Source organism: Danio aesculapii, chromosome 23 (genome assembly GCF_903798145.1).
Source record: "Danio aesculapii chromosome 23, fDanAes4.1, whole genome shotgun sequence".
NCBI lineage: Eukaryota > Metazoa > Chordata > Actinopteri > Cypriniformes > Danionidae > Danio > Danio aesculapii.
This window is the reverse complement of record NC_079457.1, coordinates 12,423,232-12,437,135: the sequence shown is the minus strand read 5'-3', so window position 1 is coordinate 12,437,135 and position 13,904 is coordinate 12,423,232. Positions and strand designations below refer to the sequence as shown.

Here is a 13,904-nt window from a genome sequence, read left to right as displayed (position 1 = left end):
AGCCAGACACTGCCCAAACACCAACTGTTGACGGTGTGTCCTGGCCAAAAAAAAGGCTCCATACTCATTCCTTAAATACAGTGCATTCGGAAAGTATTCATAGCGCTTCACTTTTTCAAAAAAAATTTATGTTATAGCCTTATTCCAAAATGGATTCAGTTCATTTATTTCCTCAAAATTCTACACACAATACCCAATAAAGACAATGTGAAAAAAGATTTGTTGAAATTGTTGCATATTTATTAAAAATAAAAAACCTGAAAAATCACATGTATATAAGTATTCTAGCCTTTGCCATGAAGCTGTAAATTGAGCTCAGGTACATTCTGTTTCCACTGATCATTCTTGAGATGTTTCAGCAGCTTAATTGGAGTTCACCTGTGGTAAATTCAGTTGATTGGACATGATTTGAAAAGGCATATACCTGTCTATATAAGGTCCCAGGGTTGACAGTGCATGTCAGTGCAGTGTTGACAGTAGCACAAACCAAGCATGAAGACAAAGGAATTGTCTGTAGACCTCCGAGACAGGATTTTCTCGAGGCACAAGGCTGGGGAAGGTTACAGAAAAATTTCTGCTACTCTGAAAGTTCCAATGAGCACAGTGACCTCCATCATTCGTAAGTGGGAGATGTTTGGAATCACCAGGACTCTTCCTAGATCTGGCCGGGCCCTAGTTAGGGAGGTGATCAATAACCCGATGGTCACTCTGTCTGAGCTCCAGCGTTCTTCTTTGTAGAGAGGAGAACCTTACTGAAGGACAACCATCTGTGCAGCAATCCACTAATCAGGCCTGTATGGTAGAGTGGCCAGACGGAAGCCACTCCCACCTGGAATTTGCTAAAAGGCATCTGAAGGACTCTCAGACCATAAGAAACAAAATTCTCTGGTCTGATAAGACTAAAATTGAACTCTTTGAAGTGAATGCCAGGCATCACGTTTGGAGAAAATCAGGCACCGCTCATCATCATGCTAATACCATCCCTACAGTGAAGCATGGTGGTGGCAGCATCATGCTGTGGGGATGTTTTTCAGCAGCAGGAACTGGAAGACTAGTCAGAATAGAGGGAAAGATGAATGCAGCAATATACAGAGACACCCTGAATCAAAACCTGCTTCAGAGTGCTCTTAAACTCTGACTGGGGCGACAGTTTATTTTCCAGCATGACAATGACCTAAAGCACACCGCCAAAATATCAATGGAGTGGCTTCACAACAACTCAGTGAAGGTCCTTGGGTGGCCCAGCCAGAGCCCAGATCTAAATCCTATTGAACATCTCTACATTACATTTACATTTAGTCATTTAGCAGACGCTTTTATCCAAAGCGACTTACAAATGAGGACAAGGAAGCAATTCACACAACTATAAGAGCAGCAGTGAACAAGTGCTATAGACAAGTTTTCAGGTGTGTAAAGTCTAAGAAGCAAAGCATTAGTAAAGTTTTTTTTTTTTTTTTTTTTGGGAGAGAGAGAGAGAGAGAGAGAGAGAGAGAGAGAGAGAGGGCACAGTTAGTGGTATAGCCCGAGAGGCAGTTGCAGATTAGGAAGGAAAGTGGAGACTAAATAGTTGAGTTTTTAGTCGTTTCTTGAAGACAGCAAGTGACTCGGCTGTTCTGATGTAGTTAGGGAGTTCATTCCACCAACTGGGCAGATTGAATGTGAGAGTTCGGGAAAGTGATTTCTTCCCTCTTTGGGATGGAACAACGAGGCGACGTTCATTCACAGAACGCAAGTTTCTGGAGGGCACATATATCTGCAGAAGTGAGAGCAGATACGAAGGAGCACAGCTAGAGGTCACTTTGTAAGCAAACATCAGAGCTTTGAATTTGATGCGGGCAGCAACTGGCAGCCAGTGCAAACGGGTGAGTAGCGGAGTGACATGTGCTCTTTTGGGTTCATCAAAGACCACTCGTGCTGCAGCGTTCTGAAGCAGCTGAAGAGGTTTGATAGAACTAGCTGGTAGCCCGGCTAGCAGAGAGTTGCAATAGTCCAGTTTAAAGAGAACAAGAGCTTGAACAATGAGTTGAGCTGTATGTTCAGATAGGAAGGGTCGGACCTTTCTGATGTTGTAGAGTGCGAATCTGCAAGATCGAGCAGTTCTAGAAATGTGGTCAGAGAAGTTCAGTTGGTCATCAATTGTTACTCCAAGGCTTTTTACCATTTTGGATGCAGTGATGGTTGCTCCGTCCATCTGGATTGAAAAGTTATGGTGAAGAGTCGGGTTGGCAGAAACTTCAAGCATTTCCGTTTTCGTGAGGTTAAGCTGGAGATGATGATCTTTCATCCAGTGTGAAATGTCTGACAGGCAGGCTGAAATGCGAGCTGGAACCGAGGGATCGTCAGGGTGAAAAGAGAGGTATAGCTGGGTGTCATCAGCATAGCAGTGGTAGGAAAAACCATGTTTCTGGATGACTGTTCCTAACGATGCCGTGTAGATAGAGAAGAGAAGTGGCCCAAGAACAGAGCCCTGAGGTACCCCTGTGTTTCGATGCTGTAGGTTGGACACTTCTCCCCTCTACGACACCCTGAATGACCTGTCCGAGAGGTAGGAACTGAACCATTGAATAACAGTGCCTGCGACGCCCAGTGACTCAAGCGTCTGGAGAGATCTGAAAATGGCTGTACATCGTCGCTTTCCATCTGATCTGATAGAGCTTGAGAGGTACTGCAAATGGGCAAAAATTCCCAAAGACAGGTGTGCCAAGCTTGTGGCATCATATTCAAAAAGATTTGAGGCTGTAATTGCAGCCAAAAGTGCATCAACAAAGTATTGAGCAAAGGCTGTGAATACTTATGTACATGTGATCTTTCGGGTTTTTTATTTTTAATAAATTTGCAACAATTTCAACAAATCTTTTTTCACATTGTCATTATGGGCTATTGTGTGTAGAATTTTGAGGAAATAAATGAATTTAATCCATTTTGGAATAAGGCTGAAAGATAAAAAAAACGTGGAAAAAGTGAAGCGCTATGAATACTTTCCAGATGCACTGTATTACAAACATCTTTCTTTAGTTTTTCACCAAACTCTTCTGCATACCCTCAGAACTTTTGCACATCCAGAAATATAAGTAATGTATCACACAGGCTCATTCTTTAAGATCTTTTTTAGCTATTCGCTGATTTTATATGTGACAAGTGTGAGAAAAATGTTATCTAGTCTTCTTTTGTGGTCTTTTGTGGTCTGTGATATGAAAAAGGGCATATGGAATTACAACACCACTACAGGCTGAGTCAATAATGACTGGATTTTCATTTTTGGCTGAATTATCCCTTTTGAACAAAGATGATAGGGAGGAGTGGGGGAGAAAGTCAAACTGGAGGTTGTGGAGTGGCCAGATCTGTGGTAAAAGAGCAACACACCCACTTTCTTCCCTCCCTCGAAAGTAGAGGATGCTTCACACACCCGTGTCAACCGCATGTTTCACTAATAAATAAACAACATTAGACTGTCTTTGCTGACTTTGGGTGAGAGAACAAGTGTTTACACATCTGTTTGATTCTGGAAGGTTAATTTCTTGCTTCCTAAAAGAAAACAAATCCATCCTTTTATAGCCTCTCCCAAAGTGAAACAATTCTAAATAAAGGTTATCCTTCAGAAGCATTAATAGACTAGGAGACTTCAGATCTCCTCTTTAGCAGACTTATTTGATCCCCAAAATGTGTTTTGCTGAGTTTCCAGATGGGAGGTTTTGCAGTGATACTACAAGGGGCTTTTGCACAATGTAGTTATAGAATTACAGAATGTTCTAGACTCTTGACTCTTGTGTATTGGCTTTTGGATGTGTGTTATTGTCTCAGTTGCTATGTTGTCTGTTGTTACCTCCATGCACTGGGCGTCAACATGACATCAGATTGACATTGTACCCTAATGTCATGGGGACGTTGCATTTTGTTTGGAAATGATTTGGGTGAATTGGGTTCATGTCAGAACTCAACATCAGGCCGATGTCAATGTTTAACATTCAACCAAATATCAACGTCTAATGATGTTACAGCTTGAGGTTATGTGGATATTACCACTATAACGTCTATCAGACGTTGGATTTTGGTTGCCATACCTGACGAATTAATGTCAGTATTTGACATTTAAATTGTTGGCTCGACGTTGGATTTTGGTCACATTCCAACACAACCTAAGATCAACCAAATATCAACCTCATTTGACACCATTATAGGATGTCAAAATATTGTTATCCTTAGACGCTGGCTAGACATTGAAGTTTGGTCACCTGACATCACTACTTTAATCTAACCTAATATTAACGTCTTATGAAGTTGTGTGCCTGCTGTGTTGTTTGCTGCAAGTGCTATATTTTCAGTTTCAGGTGATAACATTAATATCAAGCAATGTAAACCCCCTTAACCTGATCTAAACCAGGTTGATTTATTTGGTTTTGTCAACTTGTAACTTACTCTGCAACTCTGAGTTTGGTTAACTCAAAGCCATGACACCAAATAATCATTCTTGATTGTTGGTGGTTTTCCCTGTTGGGAAGAGGTAAAACTTCATTTTTACTGTTGATTATCAATTGGCAGCATTAATCGTTTAGATTGGCCTGTGCAAAAAAGTTTACTTTTATATAGAGTTTAATATAAAGTTTACTTTTATATAGAGTTCTACACTGTAAAAAATCCAACTTGACAAATGTTGAAATGGCTTGTTTTTTTTTTGTTGGTTCAGCAAAAACCTGTAAAAAATTCGGTACAACTACATTTAACACATTCAATCAACTTAAACAAAGGTTTTATTCATTAAGTTAAAAAGATTAGTTTTGTGAGCAACACTTTGCTAGTTCATCCAAAAAAGCTTCTGCCAACTTGTTTTTTTGTGTTAAGTCAACTTTTTTTAATGCAATGAACATACAAGTAGCATATAACCTTTTGTTGATTGAAAAGGTTTCAAACATGTTAAATGTTCTAAAAAGAATAATCAATGGCAGTATAGAACCTTTCATAGTCTGTATTAAAAAGTAAAGGCTGACTGAAAATGCTATTATTATTTATTATTAATAATAGAATAATAAATATTGTTATTCTTCTCATTGTTATTAAAAACAACAAAAACACTACAATATTTATATTAACTTCATTTGAAACTTTTAATTTGCAATTTAACTTTATTTTGTGCACATTTGCAGAAATAGGTTATGCACATTTTCATCTCGTGTTTACAAAAAGATATGGAGCATACTTTGATATTCCAATATTTATAAATAAACCACGCACTCAAAAATATGTTTCCCGAAGGACGATATAGCATCATTCTAGTGATGGGTCGTTCTTGAACGATTCGTTCATTTTGAACAAATCTTCAATATGACTCGGGAACTACGAGTCCTCTCAGGGAGTGATTCGTTCATCCGCGCGTGCGCACATTTGTGCAGGTGGTATCGTTCATTTCAAGTCTTTTGAGTCGTTCATCGCGGAAAGGCATACGCCAGTCATTTGCGTTTAGAGCAGGTTTAGAGCCGGAAAGTGAATTGATCCGTTCATCTCTCGAGTCCCCTATCGGGTTTGAGTCATTCGTTCCTCACGTCCAATCATATGCGTTTAGAGCCGGAAAGAGATTTGATCCGTTCAGCACTCGAGTCCTCGTGTTTGAGTCATTCTATCGCGTGATGAACGAACGACTTAAGAACCAGAAGACTCGAAAGGTGAACTAATCATCATGGCTCCTGTCTGCTCAGACTGTGTACATTGATTAAGATTATATGTGACTGTCAGAGTAACGTGAACGAACCACTGACATTTGAAGACATGAAGAGGTGAGCTGAGCAAAGAGACAAAAATACCTTTATAGACAAAAGAGCAGGTAAACATTGAATTAATATTTTCTCCTTCTTATAGTATTCTATTTATGACTTATTTGTCGTGTGATCAATCTTTTGGGCTCGTTGTAGATGTGTTTGAAAGCAATTCGTAATATTTTAATAATATTTTGACAAATTGAACCAAATGAACGAAATGACTCGAAAAAAAGATTTGTTCATCTCGATGAACGAGACTCAAAGTTCCGAGTCAGTAAAATGATCCCATCACCACATCGTTCTCTCCTAAGCTAAACCACGCCCTCGTTACGCGATGGTTGCGCTTACGTAACGTCAACGTCTCAGTGCGGGAGAAGAGCGGGAGAAACTTCTGGAAGCATTGAACTTCGGTGGGGGACGAGGCAAGCCGTGGAAGAGCAATCTTAATAGTAAGTGTACAAAGATTGTTGTTCTTTGTTTAAGGCACTTCATCTAAATTTGTTGATAAAACGTTGCTAACTTTGTAAGTTATTAACGTCCATGGACGTTTAAATTGAACTGTGAACTTAACCCTGATCTGTCAAGGTTAAACAATTAACCTTATGGATTTATTTCTGTGATTGATTTTGATATGCAAACTGTTTATAAGTGTAACGTTAACAAAGTGTATTAGATTCATTCATGTTTTTAAAAGCGCAATGGAGAGCCTCGAGACGGAACAGAACACAGACATGTAAAGTCATCTTTTAGTTCAAGGTCCACCTAAATGTTCATATACGCGCAAAAATGTTTATGAATATTATTCACATAATCTCTCTTTTGTTATGTGATAAATGAACATAAAGAGTGAATGAATATGCGCATTGCCGTAAATCCTATCAGTGTGGCTCTTAAAGTGACAGCGCGTATATTTCAACTGCTTATTATTAAGCAAACAAAATCAAATCAAAACCAAAATAATAGTAATAAATCATTCATTTTGAACTGAAGGTGTATACAGTGAAACACTTGTAAAGTAAGATCATTTACTGCCATTTTTAATATCATATTTATCCATGACCAGCCAAGGAACCAGCACAAAACATGTAATTATGCAAGTATAGGTTTTGAAATAAATTACAACAAATACTAAGATTTATATCTCAAGGCAACTAGTAATTCAGATTGATTGCCCTGATCAGTTTATGTGATATTCTGAGGTTATTATAATTGATAGTGTAAGGTTAGTTTCAGAGATGTGCAGTAATGTCATACAACAATAACAATATAATTGTTTGTTTCCTTTTCTATGTGATTAATCTGACTATTAATGTTTGTGTATTTTTTTTTTTTACAGATCTACATTTATGCAGTGCAGGTACTGTAAATACGCGTCTGCCAGTCAAAATTTGCTGTTAAGACACTACAGGCTCAAGCACTGGTACCCAAGCCGACGTGTACCATTGGTATGTCTGTTCCCTGAGTGTGTCTGCACTTTCAAAACACCAGGTGCACTAAAAAGTCATCTATATAGAGTCCACACAAATTCTGATAAAAGGACAGAGCAAGCCACATTTAACTGTGACTTGTGTGATTATCACAATGTTTGTTCTGAAAAAGTTTTTATGCGGCATCTGGGTACACACCTGAAAAGAAATGAGACTGTACAATGCCCGTTTCTGCACTGTAATTTTCAGACCAATGTCTATGTTACATTTCATAGCCACAAGTCCAAACATCACAAAACACAGACTGCAAGTGATTATAAGTCATCAGTTGTAACTGTCAGTCGCGGAGATTCCGATAACTCACCAGATTCAACTTCAGAGTGCTTTGAAGATACATCAGATAAAGAAATAGAATCAGAAGCCGATGAAGTTGATGTTGACCAAATTCTTGAGAAGAAATTGGCGTGTCTGTTTCTTTGTATGCAGACAGAATTGGGTGTATCTAGAAATGCTACAAAGCAGATTTTCCATTGTCTCAATGAAATACAAATTCTTTCTAAACCATCCATAGAAAAGGTAATTCAAGATATTTTATGCAACCATAACTGTAATGTTGAGCAGTCAGTAATCACAGAAATCACTGAGGCTGTGCACAGGATAAATCCTCTTTATGCTACCACTGAAAAGGGAACCTTGTCTACTGATTATAAACGGAACATTTATTTCAAACAACATTTTGATGTTGTTGAACCAGTTGAGTTTGTGTTCAGTAGACCAAAAAACAAAACCTTTGTGTATGTTCCGATTCTTGAGGTCTTGAAAAAGTTTCTAAGCACTAGTGAGATAAGTCAGAAGACTTTTTCTAATACTTCCACAAATGGCTTTTATGCATCTTGTTTTGATGGCCAGCACTTTAAAGAGCATCCTTTGCTCTGTGCTGAGAATTTCTCTATATCACTTGGCCTGTATATTGATGACTTTGAAGTTGCCAATCCATTGGGAACTTCGCGTAAAAAACACAAGATTACAGCAGTCTACTGGGTGATTCTGAACTGGCCCTCCCAATTCAGAACAAATTTGCACTCTATTCAACTAGCCCTGTTGGGTAAGAGTTGTGATGTAAGAGAATATGGCTATGACATGTTTTTTGAGCCATTAATGAAGGATATACAGACACTTGAGAAGGAGGGTTTGTATTTAGATCAGTTTGGGGAAAATTTCAAAGGAACTGTTGTGACTGTGTCTGCAGACAATCTAGGGGCACATGGCCTGGCGGGATTCCAGGAATGTTTTCATGTTGGCAAGTTCTGTAGGTTTTGTCTTGCTTCTTTTCAGGACATACAGACATCTAGTGTGAGCAAGGGACATTTTCCCCTAAGAAATATTCAACAGCACAATCAGTTTGTTGAGGAATTGAAAGCAAACCCAGCTTTGTCAAATGTGCAGGGGGTAAAAGGTGAATGTGTCTTGCAGTCTCATCTCGATTGGTTTCATCCAGTAACCGGATTTCCGCCCGATCCGTTGCACGATTTGTTTGAAGGAATTGTGCCATTTGAGTTGTCTTTGTGTCTCCAGAAGCTAATAGCTGAAAAGTATTTCACTCTTGACCAGTTGAATGGTACAATTCAATCTTTCCCTTACTGCTTTTCTGACAAGGTGAACCGCCCTCAAAAAATACCCAAATCATTTTCCTCCAAAAAATCAATTGGTGGAAATGGACATGAAAATTGGACCCTGATTAGGCTCCTACCACTCATGATTGGTCACATTGTTCCAGAAACTAATAAAGCATGGCAACTTTTGATGGAACTGAAAGATATAGTTGAGCTTGTTGTTTCACCCAAATTTTCAGAGGACAGTCTTTCCTACCTGGAGACTAAAATATCAGACCATCGCAGCCTTTTTCAAGAAGTGTTTCCAAATGAAAAATTAAAACCAAAACACCATTTCCTGGAACACTACCCAGACCTCATACGCTACTTTGGTCCTTGTGTGGAGTTGTGGACAATGCGGTTTGAGGCTAAGCATAGTTTCTTTAAACGAGTTGTCCATAACACACACAATTACAAAAACATATTACAGACATTGTCTACCCAGCACCAACTGATGGTTGCACATGCCCTGCAGTCTCCCAACTTCTTCACACAGTCCATTCATGTTGAAAAATTAAACGTTTTGAAGATGTCCTCTCTAGAAAGACGGGTGAAAATAGCTGTAGAGAAAAAGTTTTCCAACCTTAAAACTGTATCTCTTGCGTCAAATGCTGTGATGCATGGGACCTCATACTCCAAAGATATGATGGTGTCAGTTGGACTCTGTGGTGGCTTGCCAGAGTTTGCAAAGATCTGGTGCATTTTGTTAGTGGACAGTGAGGTCTCATTTGTGCTGGAGAGATATTCTTCTTGGTATGTAGAACATCTTGGGGCCTTTAAGGTTGAATCTCTACCATACGAAGATCTGATTGTTACTGAGCTGAGGTGTTTACATGACTTCTATCCACTTGTAGCCTACAGTATTGGAAGAAACCTCATGGTGACACCGAAACGTTTTTTGTTACATTAAAGTGAATTTGTCCTCTAAAACTGATAGAGGCATTAACATAAGCACACAAGTTAACATGATTACTCAAATGTTTTTTTAATTTCAGAAGAACAATGTTGCTGCGAGTGATTGTAGCTCCAGATTGCATACAAAAGCTGTCACTTAACGATGTGCCGAAATCAGTTGATGAGCTAAAAGAGATACTTTGCAACAAACTGAAAATTACTACAAACTTTGTGATCCAGTATGAGGACCCTGATTTTGGTGGTCAGCTTTGCAATTTGAGTAGCATAGAAGAACTTCCTCCTGATAAGGCCACGCTAAAAATTTTCTGGGAAGTGTTAAAAACAGCATCAGAAACTGAAACAGAAGAACAAAGAAATGAGAGCTCTGCATCTAACTCTGATTTTACACTTGACACTGCAAGTATTTCGTCCAATCTCTCCAGTCCATCATCTTCCACAGTCAGAGAAGAACGCTGGCCACAAGTTTTTGTGATACCAAAATTTTCTTATGATGTTGAGTTCAGACTGAGGAAAGCAAATGAAGTCTATGAAAAACAGAAGACTACCATGGATGTTACACGAGATGTGAAGACTGAAATACTGGAAACGTTGGCGGAAACAATGTACTCTTTTAAAGCTTACCCCACTGATCCAGAATTGGAGCAAGTGGCAGTTGCATTAGTTTCCACACATCCATGTTTGAGGGAACTTGGCTGTGACACCGGATGCAAGGGCTGGAAGATGAGTTTAAGATTTAAAATGGGAAATTATAGACAAAAATTACGCAGTTCTGGATGTTTTGAGCTAGATAATAAAAGAAATGATGGATCAAGAATTCCACCAAAGAAACCAAGAAGATCAGAAATCAACTTTCTTCCAGACAATCCTGTTGGCTTGGATGATGCTACATTGGAGCAAGAAAGAGAACAGCTTGAGCTAGAAGTCAAGAGAAAGAACATGGATATGGCAATTCTGAAAACCAAGATGGAAACTACTTTCCCGCTCAGAAGAAAAGAAATTATTACTGAGCAGCCCTTGGTACATGTGGTCAAAAACAGATGGCCTGGCCTGTTTTTGCAAGAGCAGGTAATTGTCATTTTGTCAAATTTGTCACTATTTTCTTTTTAAATAATTGTTCATAGACCTTTTTTTGTTAACTTCCCCAGGTTTGTGCCGAGTTCCAAAGGATCACTTGTGTTGACCTCAAAAAATCATTCATGGCGAATCTCCACAAACACAGCAATGCCCTGATCAAACTGTATCGAACAAAGTGCAAAGACCTTGCAGACAACATGAAAATGATACTGGACCATTTTGATAATCAGGTATGATTCCTTGTAAACCTTTTGGTGTTTTTACCTGTAAATATTTACAATTTATGTAACAAATTCGTAACACAGCTCTTCTTTTACGTGTAGTTATATGTTTAGGTAATTTGTTAATTTCTGTTTCATTTAGTAAATTACTGATGACGGGTTGTTAAAATCACTGACTTTCGTACCAATTGGTACAGACATATTAAAAACATTCATGTTAACATTTAAGCACTGTTATGCAGGTTCTTAAACACTGCTGATTAGCCATTGTGTTGATGTGCTCAACAGATCTGACCGTGATTGGCTCCAGTGATCATCGCTTCACCGCTCTACACCAAGTGCTTTCACATGGGCACTTAACTGTTTGAAACCCGTGTTTATCAGGATCTGTGCGTAAGCAGATATAAGCTTTTAAATGCCTGTGTACGTGTATCAGTGTAAGCACTTGGTGAAGAGTGGTGAAGCGATGATCTTAGCGATGTTCATTTTGTCCGGTAACCTATTTACTGACATTAAGATTTTGACAGATCAGTCAAATGGTAAAAAATTGAATAAAAGTATATTTTTGTTTGTAGAAAGAAAATCTGCAAAAATCTGTATTGGCAGGTCACATTTGACCTTAAAATCTGAAATTTAAATCAGTCAAGAAAATTGCAATCAGTTTATCTCTAAAACAACACCATCCTAATGTTATTACTTAGTAATTTTAAGCAACTCTATCCTAATGTTGTTATTACTTCTGAAATGATTATTAGGTAAAATAACTGTTTTTGTATTTTTTTTTTTAAACACATTGTTAAAAAAAAAAAAGATTTTATCCATGGTTAATTATTTATATCCTTCCTACAGACAACAGACATCATAATTCACAGAGCAACTACTGCTCTACAGGGACTTCCCTTGTACCTCAGGGAATATGACAAAATAACCAAGACTTGTCTGGTAGGTGTTTAACTTTAAAATCTCATTAAATTTCTAATTTATTTATTTTATGGAAATTGTTGTTGTTTTATTGAATAAAAGTGCTGACATGCAAATGGGTTTTTAAGGAAGGAAACAAAAGTTATTTGCCAGTATCTTTTTTGGGCCTTTTTAAAAAATTATTTAGAGTTCTATACTATGATTTATTTATTATTGTATTACATTTATATTATTCTTAGGACACTGATTTGGAGGAGACCTACACTAGAGGAGTGAATTTGGCCATCCTTGAAGTGATGGAAGATGACCTCTCACAGGCAACAAAGAGATGTATAAACTTTGGCATCATCCTGGAGGAAACTGTGGTCATGGATGATCTACCAGACTTTTCCACTGCTTTTATGGTACTCTTTGGACTTCTTTACGCACTGAATATTGAGTACCCTAAGGGGCTAAAATACACATTTGAGGCAGTGCAGAATATCTTTGTAGGACTGGGAGTAAAGTCCACAAACAGAGTGCAGTCCCTGAAGAACAAGCTTTTTGCTTTGTAAGAGTTGTAAGATGCTTGAAGAAAGGTGCTTTTCTTGTGTACCTTTTGCATTACATTGTTGTTTGACTAGATGTGACTGCATGCTGTGGACTTGTGCGTTTGGAAATTAAGACATGCAGTCTTTTTTTTTTTGTTTCCTTAATACCTTAAAAAAGTGTTAATGGGTAAACTTGCTCAGTTTGTGTGAGCAAGGGACTTTCACCTTACAGTATGTTCTTACTGTATTACATGCCACTTAGGCACACAGTTTATATTTGGTGGCATTGTTAAAATGTTTGCTGTAGTTACACTACCTCGTTTTTGTACTTTAGTGAAGTACTGCAAGAAAATAAATGTTTTGGTAAAATTTGTGTCTGTTTTGTTTTTGCCTTGTGTGTTTAATCTGATAACATTTTATTTATTAGTATTAATTTCCAATAGTATTTTTTGATTCACTCAACTTCTGTCATTTCAGGCTATTCAGACAAGAAATGTTCAGTTAGCACAACTTAAACTGAGCCATGTGTATTTGCTCTGACAACATATAATTTCTTAGTACTAATTTCCTTTAGTATTTTCTTGTTCACTCAACTTATGTCATTTCAGTCCTGCAGACAAGAAATGTTCAGTTTGCACAACTTAAAAATATTTGTTGTCCTGCAGGTGCAGGTTTCCAGAAAACTACTAATGTTAAGTTGACTCAACTAGACATTTTTTGTTTCACTGACAAATTATTTTCAGTCAGTGTAGCTGATGTTTTCAAAAGTTGAGTAAACAAGAAAAAACAAAAGGAAATTAGTACTAAGTTTTTTTTTGTTGAACTGGCTTAAAATTTTTTACAGTGTATGAAGTAAAACAGTAAATTATACCGTGCGTGCATAAATACGCGTGCTATGTTTACTATGAGCTAAGAGCTGAGCTGCTTATTTTTTATTTTCTCAAACACATCAAGCTAAGTGCGCAAAGGTGTCTCCCACAGGCTCACACGCACACACACAATACTTCATATAACCATATAATTCTGATCGAAAAACTAAGCTTTTTTGCACTGATGATCAACAGTAAACATTTTTAATTTATCCCTACCCAACAGGGAAAACTAGCAACAATCAAGAATGTATGATTATATGGTGTCATTGATTTCCAATCAAAAAATGTCATTATAATGGAAGTAAATGGGGGCAAAAACAGCCATGAACACAACGAAAGGGTAGTAAATTTGCTCAGAGTGTATTATTTAAAAAAACAATCATTTCAAAGCATTTTCCCAAAATATGTGTCAAAATAAGATTTGTCACCAAAAATCTTTCCATTAGCTGAAACACAGAGAAAGTTGTGGACATGTTAAAACTCAAGAGCACCCCAGAGTGGATGAAAACATCCAGAACAGCACATAAGGGTTAACAGATGTT

The 13,904-nt window shown here is 37.8% G+C and overlaps 1 protein-coding gene across 2 annotated transcripts; it reads left to right on the top strand.

The window, feature by feature from the left end:
* Positions 1-5,265: 5,265 nt before the first annotated feature.
* Positions 5,266-12,848, top strand: LOC130217843 (uncharacterized). 2 transcript variants are annotated; one of them, XM_056450057.1, is made up of 7 exons: positions 5,266-5,815; positions 6,062-6,199; positions 7,087-7,195; positions 9,825-10,809; positions 10,890-11,048; positions 11,889-11,981; positions 12,200-12,848. In XM_056450057.1, exons 4-7 carry the CDS (start codon positions 9,832-9,834, stop codon positions 12,512-12,514), a joined length of 1,545 nt encoding a protein of 514 aa, XP_056306032.1. In that variant the 5' UTR covers positions 5,266-5,815; positions 6,062-6,199; positions 7,087-7,195; positions 9,825-9,831; the 3' UTR covers positions 12,515-12,848. The 2 variants fall into 2 exon arrangements, 1 of the variants encoding a protein (XP_056306032.1); XR_008835907.1 differs by having other exon boundaries at positions 7,087-10,809.
* Positions 12,849-13,904: the final 1,056 nt, after the last annotated feature.

Coding starts and splice junctions, on each gene's coding strand:
- LOC130217843 (XM_056450057.1), top strand. CDS start 9,832: ATGTTGCTGCGAGTGATTGTAGCTCCAGATTGCATACAAAAGCTGTCA. Junction 10,810..10,889: donor GCCTGTTTTTGCAAGAGCAG/GTAATTGTCATT, acceptor TAACTTCCCCAG/GTTTGTGCCGAGTTCCAAAG. Junction 11,049..11,888: donor TGGACCATTTTGATAATCAG/GTATGATTCCTT, acceptor TCCTTCCTACAG/ACAACAGACATCATAATTCA.